This window comes from Protomyctophum bolini, assembly GCF_963924005.1.
Source record: "Protomyctophum bolini genome assembly, chromosome: 12".
Classification (NCBI taxonomy): domain Eukaryota; kingdom Metazoa; phylum Chordata; class Actinopteri; order Myctophiformes; family Myctophidae; genus Protomyctophum; species Protomyctophum bolini.
Window position 1 is genome coordinate 16,447,099 of NC_137873.1, and position 14,383 is coordinate 16,461,481.

Genomic DNA, 14,383 nt, shown 5'->3' on the forward strand with positions numbered 1-14,383 from the left:
CAAAACTAAAATAATGATACTTGAAATACTCAAGTAAGTGCCTCACATTGTTTTACTCAAGTACAATACTCAAATAAATGTTATTATATACTTTCCACCACTGGTAATCCATACTTAAATATTGTCAGGTGGAAACCTCATTATGTCCAAAATTGTTACTTTTCAGGATTCAAATTGAAAAGTATGAAAAGCAGCAGATCTACAAGCTCGTACTCGTATTGCTTCGCACAACGCTTCGAGCTTGTGAATCTGCTATCAGCCGGTGTTAATTTAGGATAGCCCAACAGCAACAATATAATTAACGATGGAGTATCTTGATTTCCCCCCCCCCCCCCCCCCCCCCCCCAAAAAAAACAAAACATGATCATCAGATACAAGAATTATTTTCAAAAAAGTGTACAGAAAGTGTTAAATTTATGTATTGTTGTATGATAATGGGGTTAGGGGTATTATGATGTCACTAAAGTGGTGTATTTCGACTGGACCTTTCAGCTTTCAGGGAAGACATACTGTATTTGTATATTATAACCACACCTGGGGCTGGGGGTCTATTAGAATATAATGTTAATTCCATAGACACATACAAAACAGAAAAAGTACACACACCCCTGCATCTTTAATAATTCATATCAATACCGGCATTATGTTTTTTACGAGTGTTGTAGTTTTGGCTTGTCTGTCTGTCGTCCGTCTCTCTGTCTGTGTCTGTCTGTCTGTCGTCCGTCTCTCTGTCTGTGTCTGTCTGTCTGTCGTCCGTCTCTCTGTCTGTTTGTGTGTGTCCGTCAATGCGTCTGCTAAGAGGCTTCAACATGAAGCCAGCAGCAGCTGTCTCTTAACTCCCCCACCAGCACCAGGTCTATAATTACCCAGAGGCAGTGTGGTCTGGAGACTAAATTTATACTACTGTAGTACGACGGTGTCCGCCTGCTCTAACATTAGCTTGTAGATCTGTTGTGTTTGGCAGGCCGTCGCACACCCTTGCACAACGCAAGGATAAAATTAAGCTGTAGTCTGCTGTTTGTCAGGTTTCATTCACTGTACTGTTTGTTTTGAGGTATTCTTTACTTTACTTGAAGACAGGTTGATGCACACATACTACATAATGAACAACCCATTGACTCAAATGATGTCTGAAACGCTGTCCATTAAAAAAAAACATTTCAGTTTTTTTATTTTTTTTTGGTTGAGACCAAAATAGCCTCTAAAAGTCCCACATGCAGTTTATTAACAACATGACAAACACATTCTACTCACATTGACAGAGTCACAGAGATGCGAAGGTCCACAACATGAAGAATAACCTTGGTCGACCACCTGACCCAGATAAACACTGATTTACACTTTGCCATAAAATAGCCACAAGCGGCAGGACAAAGTATAAAATGAGTGGGTGTACGCCAACTAAAAGCTGTCTACAGACTGCATCATTTTGGACGCCCAGACAAAAGGCAACAATATACTTCAAACAAACTAGAACTTTTTTCTGCTTTGGCAGGTCAATGACAACTAAATTATGCCATTGCAGAGCAAAAGAACTTCGGCAGTGTTTTGCTGACGTTCGGTTTGGCAGTTGTTGCTCCTCCCAAGATGTTCCAACTAGCCGAACACCCGCTAACCGAACATTGTGTGATTGGTCAAATACTCAATGTGCTCATGATTTACAATGTTGTATTTCTGCGACAGGATATGCCAGCAAAGTACCACACATGGTCAGTTTTGAAGAAAGGTCATCTCCCTCTCTGAGCAACAACAAGCGACCGCCAGTTGCAGTTCATTAATGGAGAGAGATATGTCACCAGAAACTGCAAAATCTCTGAGATAAATTATGACAAAGCACGTCGGAGGTTGATGTAAACAAATAGCAGAGATACGTGGAGTACTACTGTATATACAGTGGGTGGGTCTTGAGGTCAGAACCCAGAGCGGAGTCACATCGAGTGTAAAACGCAACATCGAGTATAAAACACTACAACCTCAGATGAAGTTGTGCCGGTGGTAAAATGTCCCAATTAACTCTGATGCCTGAGGCCGAATCTAGGAACGCCTTCTAGGGCCTGACTTAAGGTTGCTACATGTATAGCAATAGCTGATGAGACACAGAGAGCGCGTCGGCATCAAAGGTAGAACAACGTATAGGTTGCACCAGGCGTCAATAGGTTATTTTCTGTGGTAAACTGGCACAGTCTGCAGACATCTTAAGACATTGTGGATGGCGATGGGAGGACTTAACGACAGGAGACGTACATGCCTGCGTCCTACACACACGTGACCTCAGCGTGTCAGTGATTCTGTTGTCATAGATACACACAACAAAGCAGAGGATGATGATGAAAAACAGGAAATAAACAGGATATGACGACACACTCGCAAGGTTCCACCCTCTGAACCCTGGCAGCGCGATCAGATCGACAGTAGACCAAGACGGAACACTTTTATACAGGTACATTTGTTTTTTTTTTATCAGCCTGTCACGTCCTATTCTTCTGTCTCTGTTGTCAACAGTTTGTAAACAGAAAGGATTACGATGTTTAGAATTGTAAGCATTATTGAGAAAAAGAGGATGCACGCTACACAGTAAAATCCTCAGTGTTAAGTTATGTGTTCTTAACTCTAGGAGAGTACAAATGTACACTCCCAGAGTTAAAGGGTCACTATATAACTTGCAGCTCTAGGAGTCACACTTTTACAACGTCATTGTTACATGAGGTAACATCACTTCTATAAGGCTGCAATCATGAAGGTCTGCAACATTGTACCACAAACGCTGCCTTACGAAAATATATTCCGCATAAAAAGTACCGAACCAAACAAAAATGATGAATGATTCTGACAAAACTATTACAATAAATGATAATTTTTCATTATCATTTATTTTATTCAAAATGTTTTTAAAAGTTCCGTTTCATCAAATTGTTACCTATACTAAATTAACACTGAGGGTTTAATCAGTGTAACAAGTTGACATCAATAGCAGGTTAACGACCGTATCGTTCCAACACCTGGCATGCCCCCACACCCCACCCTCCTGCATGGGGATCCATTAAAACTAAACTAAAAACTAAAAAACAACGTGCTGTGCTTGGTAATGTCTCTCTGGGCAGCAAATGTGACACTAACAAAAAACAAAAATCACGTAATTTACACATTCAAAGAGAAGCCTTGCTCACGTCCATTTCAGCAACCAAGACTTTTCATTTCCGTACCATTCCTCTGCAATGTGCAAGCCTTAACCATATCCCTCTGGACTAACACAGACCGCGGGCCAGCGATTCTCAAACAAGTTGAACTCAGGCCTCAAGTCTCGCGAGACTGAATTGAAAAACAAAAAGGTGTGCATTTGTCAAAAAATCTTGCACATCTAGGCAGAACGTTGAGTAAACCAAAACAAGCGCACCAATCAAACATGTCAGCCAATCGCTCAACCCGCTTGGGAATCGCTGGGACGCATGCCGACCCCCCCACCCACCACCCAGAACATCCTCTGTCCTTACAATCGTTTGTTAAGAAACACTGAATCCACTGCGTATCTGCTTATCAAGGTGGTTGCTTTGAAGTCAACCAAAAATGATGTTAAGACTTGTTCATACTTGTGTGCTTTAAATAAACAGGTGTGTCTATCATACACCTGGTTGTTACTCAGCGCTGACACCTGCTGGACAGAGTGCGTTTGTCAATGCACCTGCTGTGACAAATGTGTGGGGTAGTATTTCTTTGTTAATACATTTTTTGGTAACCACTTTCACCCTGGTGTCCCTATTTGGGGCATTTTATGTTATCGAACATTACAGTAAAGAGTATAACACAGGGTTTAAGTGGTTAAAAGAAAACCTACTACACATTGGTTATTTCTTTCTTTTGTCCTATCAGGTCATGCCATGAACTAATTAGAATTTTATAAAGTAGGCCTATATAAAAAAAAAAAAACATTTACCCTTTTATTATTAACAAAGAAAAGTAAAAGAAAGAACTAATATAAAAAGCACATAATAATATTAATAAGTTATTAGCTTAATTAGTTGAACAGTGTGGCTTTTTATAACATAATGAGAGAACAAGTGTAAACATATCCATCTCCCTGGCTGACTCTCTAATAAAACAAATACAAACTAAATAAAAAATGAATTTGGTGAACAGCTGCACATTGTTTGTTAAAAAAGTGACAGAACAACAAGCGCGAGAGAGAGATAGCGAGAGAGATACAGAGACATAGGGGGTAGAAACAATCTATAACAATAATAAATAGCACATTCCGGTACATTCCAAAGCATCCGTTTACGATTCTAGAATTCCAGCTCAGCCAGTTTGACCAAACGTACCACATGTTGTAAAGCATTCAATGTAATGAACAAATATAGCAATTAACACAATCAACTATAGGGCTGGGCCATAGTATGGACAAGATGAAATATCACAATATGTTTTGACCAAATACCTCAATATTGCCAATATTGTGACGATAATATCGAATTGTGACAATAATGTAATTTTCCTTTTTTAATTTATCAAAAGAATAGCAATCTACAAGTTCAAAACGCGGCACAATGTGTAGATCGGCTATGTCCACTATTGCAAAACATTTTTATAAATTAGGCCTTAAATTAATAAGACCAGTAAAAGACAACAGTTATGTTATGTCATATTACAATATTACGACATCCTAAATCCCAGACCTTGTCTCATATGTAGGGTTGGGATCCGGAACTGGAGGAAACGTGGGAACAGGATCCAATATTGAGGAACCGGAATGGGTTCCATTCCATTTGGAAGCGTATTTATCACACTGTCAGAGTTGGTACAGTACATGGACTTCACTTACAATACTGGTGGTTCTCAAACCTTCACCATGACTCTGAGAGTGTACAAATGGGTCCATTTGGTTCCAGTACACTCAGTTACAGACCTGTAAGGGACCATTTAGAACCCAGAGGGTCCACTGGACCTCACTTTGAGAACCACTACAATAATACCTATGCAAAAAGGAAGGGAACCGTTAAAACCCTCATGGATCCCAACCCTAATCATATCCCGGTATTGATATGATTAGGCCTGTCACAATTATTACATCATTGCCTAACCGCAATCATATGAGATAATCACAATTATTTTTGCATAATTGTCAATCGTTTCCATGTTGAAGAATGTCCCTTTCAAACATTTTTCCACATAAATACATTGTAATGTTCCAATGTTCAATGCAAAAAAACAATGAATCGTCAACTTAAATTTGTATCCGTGGCAGCCATACTAATGATATCACCATATTGATATGATATGGATATATGATATATCACCACACTAATCATATCACCATATTGATATGATATGAATATATCACCAAACTAATCATATCACCATATTGATATGATATGGATATATCACCACACTAATCATATCAGATTCACCATATTGATATGATATGGATATATCACCACACTAATCATATCACCATATTGATATGATATGGATATATCACCACACTAATCATATCACCATATTGATATGATATGGATATATCACCACACTAATCATATCACCATATTGATATGATATGGATATATCGCCCAGCCCCACATCAGAAAATAACTACGGTACGATGGCAAAGTGACAAAGAGTTTTTTCTTTTTCTTGAGTCAGTTTCATGTAACTCAGTCCTGTAAAGTGGCTTCCAAAAAAAGAAAATGTCAAAAAGGTTTGTGAAAGTCAAGGCTTGCCTCAAAAAAGAAAAAAGATATAAGGCCCCTGAAATGAATGAACGTCTCCTCCTTCTTCCGTTTGTTTTCAATTTACTCCCATGGGAAAGAAAAGAGGATACAATACATCTCATGTTAAAAAAATGGTTTCCCCCGCCCACCCGCGCCGTAAGAAAAAAGAGCTGTTTAAAAAAAATGCACAAGGCTATACCATCCTGGAGTTAGTGTCCGACGAAAAGTGTCCCAGGTTCTGTTTTTGCCGACGGCCCCGGTTGTTTTTCGGGCATTTCCTGAAAGTGATAGCATTGAGAGCGAGAGAATGAGAGAGAGAGAGAGAGAGAGAGAGAGAGAGAGAGAGAGAGAGAATATATTTTCCTGTTGTCAATTGACTTAACTTACAGTTTTACTGCACTAAAAATCTTTCTAGGACAGAAGTCCTAGAATGACACCATGTACTCACGGTATAAGCTAACCTTTTCATAGATAGCATCATAGACTTGTCATTGTTATTGTTATTATTATTACCAGTAAGACACCTGAGGGCGAGAAGCGACCTCTTTGAATGGACAGGTGGGCCAGTTGAGAACTCTAGTTTTCGCCGGCTGCACTAATAACTTTGGGGCAGGCCCGTCTTTGAATGGACAGCTACAGTATAAGTCAAAAGGGAGACATCGAAGCAGAAGGATGAATGGGGAAGGATCAACATGTGGAACTGACCAGAAAGGTCTTTGTCAACCATGGAAACGGGCAGGCCAACATGACACTGGAGGAGCTCCACAACCTCCTGCAGTCCGGTGACACGGCCACCTGTAAGCACTTGTTCCACTTCGGCTCCCACCTGCGCGGCACAGCCGCTTGGAAACGTGCACGACGCTCTGAGCTACTGGACATGATGGACGCCAAGGGCCTCCCGCATTTCTCACTTGGAGTTCAGCTGACGTACAGTGGAACCTGCTCCAGCAGATGCTGCAGCAGGCCGAGGGGAACGGGCCAGATGCTGCAGCAGGCCGAGGGGAACGGGCCAGATGCTGCAGCAGGCCGAGGGGAACGGGCCTGAGCACGACGTGAGAAGGAAATGCGGGAGGTCCTCTGAACCACTACTGAACTGAACTCCATCCCTGATGATGTCACGTGATGTCACAAGACCTGGGCACCATATAGGGGAGCCTTGCATGAATGGGGATTTTCAAAGATACACACACTGACTGCCTGATGGAAATGCACGATTTCATAGTAAATGCGACCTGTCGCAATAATTACATCTTTATTATTTAAAGAGGCAGATAATGCACCACTAAAACCCTATACTTAGTTGACTTTCTTTTCAAAAAACGTTGTGACAAACTGACATCAATATTGTACACAATCATCCATTTTATATTGCTCACGTACCCCCTGCAGTACCTCTGCGTGCCCCAAGGGAGTGCACATGGCCCCATTTAAGAACCACTGCATTAACACACTGGGCCGTTTTACCAGCACTGGGCCAACAATGACTTGTATAATGAAAAGGTAAAATCAATATATAAATTTTATTACATGATTGAATGAGGCTGGCCCGCTGCCTGTGTGATAATGCCAGAGTCACCTCTGCAGGAACCAAGTCCATTCACACATATTCTGTGTGGCTTTGGGCCAATCACAAGTCTCTGTTCCCTCATACTATCCTCAATATGTAGAATAAACCACTTACACACTATTCCTTGTCATTCAACAATATCCAATCTGCAACTTTACAACAGACGCTCTTATATCCAGAGCGACTTGCAAAAAGCAAGGTGATCACATACATAAAATGAGAGAGAGTGTAGTGCCTCAGTAAACTACTGTACATTGAAACTATAGGATACCAGGTTAACAATGAACCCAGCATACTGTTTAAATAGCATGCTATCTAGGCCTAAATAAAAGCTAAAGGAAAAAATATAAAACAAAAACAAGCCTAAGTAACAAGAAATATTCTTAGAATGCATCACGATGTATTCTGCCCCTCAGAATAGGGATGAAATGGTTCAATACTGTATGCTTTACAAATTAATTAGATTGAAGTTGATGGCATTAGTCAGTATGAAAATAGCAGGGGCAGGAGCTACAGCTATTTTTCAATATTTATTTTTGTACAAAGACTGGACAATTCCACTATTTTGTTATTGTTGTTTTGTTATTTAGTTTTGTAAATACACTACATAGTTTCAATTACCGTAATTTCCGGACTATAAGCCGCGGCTTTTTACCCATGATTTGAACCCTGCGGCTTATACAACGGTGCGGCTAATCTATGGATTTTTACAGCTAACGCAGAGCCATCTAAGGCTCTGAGCTAACGTAACGGCCACTAGGGGGCCACCTGCGGCTTATAGTCCGGTGCGGCTTGTATACGGGATTTTCCCTAAATTTGGCTGGTGCGGCTTATATTCAGGTGCGCCTTATAGTCCGGAAATTACGGGTAGTTATTGTCTTCTTCTATTTTATTTTTTTCCAATTATGTTTATTTTGTTAGTTTGGATTGTAATAACCCTTCACCTCATTACATTGATTGATTGAATACTATTACTACTACTACTCATTCATGTAGTGCAGTCACAGATTTATGCTAAAAGTATCACGTGTGGGCCTTGTTTCCATTGTGGTCCATTGTTATACTCCATTCATCAGTAAGCTCTGTCACCCTTACCTTGTGATGCACATCACCACGGCAACGATGATGGCGATCTGCACAGCTCCGATGATGGCTGCGATGAGGACGTAATGCAGCTTCTGTCCACTAGGGACGACGTAGAGAATGTTGAAGTCCTGGGGCTCCTCGCAGTGCGGACCCTTATAACCTGCGTCACACCTACCAGGAGTACAGGACAGTATTAGTGCGTGCGTGTGTGTCTGTGTCTACTGTACGTGTGCACGGACGGATACGTGCGTACCTGCAGGTAGCTATGTTGTGCCTGATCTCACACTTCCCGTGCACGCAGAAGCCGGCATAGCTGTCAGAGCAAGGCAGTCCTGGGATACCGGCGTAGAAGCCATCACCGTGGTCCAAGCCTTTGGTTTCTGAACACCGCAGAGGGAGGGAGAGAGGGAGAGAGAGAGAGAGAGAGAGAGAGAGATAGTTAAGGCATGCCAGTGTTGATTTCGACAGCAAATCTTGATGCAGTTTTAGTCATAGTTTTTGAATAAAATTCCATTTGGTTTTAGTCATATTTTAGTCATCTGAAATGTTTTAGTTTGACTGCAGTTTTAGTCGACTAGATATCATGTGATTTTAGTCGAATAAATCTACAGTTGATTTAGTTGACAAAAATGTTTTCTGCAGGCCCTGATGGCGTCGTAATGGCAGATTTTACATTTGGTTGCATACTGAAAATAGCAGATCTACAAGATCACAAGGCATCGGAAAACCTCTCCCATATCTTAAGAGCATTCAGAAGGTGCCTTCCTAAATACATAGGCTACTTCTTTTCTCTAGTGCTAAGCTTGATGTCACATTTATCAACCACGTTTTAGCTTGAGACCCAAAAGACAAACTTGATGCCTTTTTGTTTATTTCATACTACATGCAATAAGAATCACACTCTTGTGAAGTGAGCCCACTGTCGGCCACATTACTTTATCATTATCATGAACAAACAATCAAACGATTTACGTCATATAAAGTTCTCTAAACAAACATTGTCATATTCTGCCAGCCAAGTCCATAGACTTGGCCTGCAAACGATTTACAACATAAGTGCTCTAAACAAACATTAAAAATATCATAGACTTGGCTGCTATACTGTATGATGTAATCTTCAAAAGCCATGCATTGGAGCACCGATCAAAAAAGGGATAGGCTATTTTCACGTGACCCATAAAAATGGGTCCCGAACCACTGTTAGGGAAACAGTGGTGGTCTAATCTTCGTCTAAGCCCCTGCAGACATCAGTGGGGACCAGAAAAACTCCTAACCTCTGAGATTTGAAATTGAGACGTGAACGAGGAGAGACAGAGGGAGGCTGTTCGGAGAAGCCGTGTCCCCAGAGAGATACAGCTGATACCGAGGCAGGGACTGAACCGGGATCCATAAGACTTCATAAAGTAGAAGGAGTTATTTTCTTCTGCCTCAGTGTGAGGTTATTACATCACAGCTTATCAAGACGTTCCACACTGTCTTATAGGCCTCTCGCAGTGACCCAGAGTTAGTGTCGAAGTGTCCTTGAGCAAGACTGTGCAGCAATGGTGTGTGAATGGGTGAATGCACTGCACAATCTCTGTAAAGTGCCTTGGATAAAGGCGCTATATAAATGCACCATTTACCATTTATGATTAGATATTAATGAATGTGATTGGGGGTATACGAGTCTGGTCTGCTCCTACAGTATAGAGTAGATTCTGTGCATAACTGGACGTGGCAAGTCTTCCTCTGCCTCGGAATGTTTTGTTATGGTTTGTTAGATGAGGAGACAATTATGAATAGCTAAATAATTAATCAACTAAATCTACAGTTGATAATATATTTTGGTGGGACTTGATGGCATCGTAATGGCTGATTTTACACTTGGTTGCATGCTGAAAAACAAGCTCACCACGCGTTGTGAGCTTGCAGATCTGCTATTTTCAGAGTGCAACCAAAATAATTGTGTTTCAGTTCTAGTAGTTCTACTAGATTTCTTCTCCACGATTCCCTCCCTAACATTTTAGTCTAGTTTGTATTTGTTGACAGAATTGTCCAGTGTGTACACTACAGTATTTAGCCGTAGTTTTTTAGTCATCATAGCTTAGTTTTAGTTTTTATGTTGTAGTTTTTGTCAGTGAAATGTCTTCATAGTTTTAGTCTGCTGTGCATGTTTGGTGCCAGTGTTTACAGATCGTTCAACATACTGTAGTTACAGTTAAAGGTCCTGAACACTAAGACGGAATCAAACCGACACATTGCTGATGTCTTACCTAAAACATCAGGTTTGAACGGACTGCTGTCATCTTTCTTCCCAGCTTTCTCTCTGTCTGCTGAGGAAACACACACACACACACACACACACACACACACACACACACACACACACACACACACACAGTTATGGATAAACAAAAGGGAAAGATGTTTTGGCAACACCTCATACTGTATTTGAGAAACTGTGTGTGTGTGTGTGTGTGTGTGTGTGTGTGTGTGTGTGCACGTGGGTGAGTGCGTGGGTGTATAAATGCCTTCATTTGAACCCGTCATTGTTTTTTACATTAAATGAGTTATGAATGCTGAAGGCAATAGAAAAACAGTAAACAACGCATTGTTTAAAAATGTCTGTCTGTCTGTCTGTCTGTCTGAGTAGAAGAGAGGAGAGGATGATGGGAGAGGCAGCGTGCATGTTTGTATTCCCTGCAGATGTTGAAGGATGTTTAGCAGCTGTGTGACATCTGTCAGGGAGGAGGAGATAGGAGAGGGTGATGGATGTAGGCAGGCAGGCAGAGGGAGGTCAGAGACAGAGAGAGACACTATTAATATCTGCATACGTTTGCGTGTGTATCTGTACAGTCGTTGACAGTGAACAGAAGGCGTGTGTGTGGTAGCTCCGCAGGACACAGAACGCTGTGTAGAATGCTAAACAGATGGATGGGAGGTGCGAGAAACAGTAATACTGTAGGCGCGCACGCTCAAACACATGCACGCACGTGCGCACACACACACACACACACACACACACACGCACGCACACACAGTCACACATACACACATGCACGCTTATCTATTTTTAATAGTAGCATCATTGCAGAGGGAATATTGACAGAGCCTGGCTGTCTCCTGTTTGCTTTGAACGTTACAACTACACAGCTCTGTGTCCGTCTCTACCTATCATCTGATGGAACAGAGAGAGAGAGAGAGAGAATTAGATGTGTATGCATTTGTACAGTATAATATGAGTCTGTGTTTATGTATGATCAATATTGTGTGTGTGTGGTGTGGTGTGGTGTGGTGTGGTGTGGTGTGTGTGTGTGTGTGTGTGTTTGTGTGTGTGTGTGTGTCCGTTCGAGTGTGTGCATACTGTACGTGCGTGCATATCCAACTGTCCACACTCACATGCACGCCTACCTTCGCCTACCTCCCATCCATCTGTTTGGATGGGAGGCTTCAAAAATAGCCTACATATTTGTCAGTACTCTTTCAAACTCAAATATGTCATTAAATAAATAAACATTCAAGCAGTGTTAAACATTCAATACCTATTTTTTGCAGACTAGTTGCATTGATTTTAATGTACCGGTATACGCAGCAGAAACTTTATCTCTTTAGCAAACATTGCAGGTACCGGTAATCATTTTCTTTGCAGCGTTGAAGGTAAAATGCCCTGGGACTTTATATGTTTTAGGACGCAATGTGGTTCTGATGTGCTACATTTTGCTTCACGGTCGCTACTGTATCATGCATGTGCAACTCTCAGAGATTTGTTGAAAAAACACCTGTGATTAGTTGCCGATTCGATTACTAAATTAGTTGGCAACTAGTTCAATAATTGATTCATCGCTGCACCCCTAGTTCCAACTATATACCTTTGGGGACATTTGACCCTCAAAAGCATAGTGCACGTACACGCACAGCGCTGTCGCTACAGTAGGTATACGCGCAATAGGCACTGCGAGTAGGGCAACACGCCAAGGGCCAAACAAAATGTGCCAAAAAGTCCCAAGCCGAACCTCATAATAAAAGTCTTCTCTGTGGCTCCGGTGCGTGAAAAAGCACACCCGTGTGTGCGTCCTCACAAACCAAGAAAGCAGCCGATAACGCAGCGCTGTCGTCGGGAGGGGGAGCAGCACAAATAATATGCGAGTAGGGCCACCGAATCGTCAGCGACGTCCCGGCACACGCAAACACACAGACCCTTTTAAAGAAGAAGAAGAAAAAAGAAGCAGGTAGTCTTTGAAGACGATGAAAAGGAGGGAGAGAAGAGAACAAAGGGCAGGTGCTCGTCACCGTAGGGTCCCTGCAGTTACCACAGCCATGAGAAGACCCCCCCCCACACACACAAACACACACACACACCCCTCCCAATGCCACCGAGCCAGTCACATGCACACTGTCGCCCACGGCAACATCACCTTCCTTAACAACTGACAAAACATTAGCCATGAGAGAGGAGGGGAGAGAGAGAGAGAGAGAGAGAGAGAGAGAGAGAGAGAGAGAGAGAGAGAGAGAGAGAGAGAGAGAGAGAGAGAGAAGCTGCAGTGTGTAGAATGTTCTGCCTAGTAGTCCCGCCAAAGTCCCTAAAGCAGGTTCCAAGTGGTCCCAGCTCTAATTGATGGAGAGTTGGAAACCAAATGGACCCTTAAATCTTAAACTCAGTTTAGAGCATAAAATGAAACTCAATAATGAAATCATTGTCAAACATCTGCTAGAAGTCCACACAATTAGAGAATGAAGAATTGTTATTTTGATCACCACATCAATATGCCATGGGATTGTGGACAGAATCTCATCCAACAACAAGTCTTGGGTCTGAGAGGCTAAATCTCAAAAAACGGTGGTCCGTGGCTCAATTGCTGAATAAATAATTGACCTTGATATAAAAGAGGGTCTAACCACTGCTCTAAAGCATCAGGTATAGGCATTTAGCAGATGGTCTTGATCCAGATTGATCCGATTTACAGTAAGCAAGAATAATAAGGAAGAGTAGAATATCTGTACAATGTAACTAGAGTATATACACTATACAGTATCTAAATTACACAAGTTGAGCCTTTGCATACGCCTGTAAGGTCGTCGAGGCTAGGGCAAGTATTTGCTACGGCAAGTGCTACGGGCTAAGATGGAGTCTGAAAAGGTGGTTTTTCAGACTACGGCGGCAGATTGGGAGTGAGTCTGCAGTTCTGATTGCAAGGGGAAGTTAATTCCATAGTTTTGGAGAGAGAAGGGAATAGAGTCTGGGACCGATCAGACTTTGAAGATATGAACCTTTGGTTGCTTTGCCAACATCAGAGTTTTGTACTCTGTGCGGGCGGGAGCCAATGGAGGAGCGGAGAAAGTTTTGGCAGTTTGAAGACCAAGCGTGCTGCGGCATTCTGAGTACTACAGACGAATAACAGTTTAAGTCCAAATTTTATTCTGACCCCTCCACGAAAAGGCCTTGTTGTCCTGACCCCTTATCCATAATTTATACATTATGGATAATTAGTGTGGACTTAAACTGTTTTTTAGAGGCTTAAGTGCACATTCCGGTAGGCCTGTAAGTAATGCAATAGTCAAGTTTTGATATGACTGAGGACTGGATAAGGAGCTGGGCTGACTCCTGGGTGAGGAATGGTCTAATCATTCGAATGTAAACCTAGAGGATCGAGTGACTGCTGTAATGTGTGCTTTGAATGACAGCTGACTGTTCAGGACAACGCCAAGGTTCTTGGCTGTTGGAACCGAAGTTACCAAGGCGTTGGAAATAGTTAGCTCCTGCATGGGGCAGTACACACAGGACTCACATCCTCCTAGCTCTGGTCCATAGCCAAAGCTTCTATGACTCTGCCCTGCATTGGCTATGCTACTTTCGCTTTTAACTCTCACATGGAACTCAGATCAGCCTCTCCTCTATAGCGTAAATAAAAAGAACACTTTTGCTACTCACCAAAACAAAGGCATTAGAAAGCCTACTTTCCTTAGTGGACGCACTCTGAGCCCCCCACCACACGTATAAACGGTACTTTTTGGCCAAAAAGGGATTTTGTTTCCACCGAAAAAAGAAAAA

The 14,383-nt window shown here is 41.9% G+C and overlaps 1 protein-coding gene across 2 annotated transcripts in view; it reads right to left on the minus strand.

Moving 5' to 3' along the window:
- Positions 1 to 1,141: 1,141 nt before the first annotated feature.
- The window catches only part of tmeff1a (transmembrane protein with EGF-like and two follistatin-like domains 1a), a 79,643-nt gene continuing 66,401 nt past the window's right edge, over positions 1,142 to 14,383 (minus strand). The window contains exons 7-10 of one of the 2 annotated variants that reach the window (XM_080778236.1): positions 10,608 to 10,664; positions 8,609 to 8,735; positions 8,365 to 8,526; positions 1,142 to 5,980 (exon numbers count right to left, since the gene is read on the minus strand). In XM_080778236.1, the coding sequence (XP_080634362.1) occupies positions 5,896 to 5,980; positions 8,365 to 8,526; positions 8,609 to 8,735; positions 10,608 to 10,664 (431 nt within the window). In that variant the 3' untranslated portion in view covers positions 1,142 to 5,895. Of the gene's footprint in view, positions 5,981 to 8,364; positions 8,527 to 8,608; positions 8,736 to 10,607; positions 10,668 to 14,383 lie in introns of both variants that reach the window. The other variant, XM_080778235.1, reaches the window with a different exon arrangement.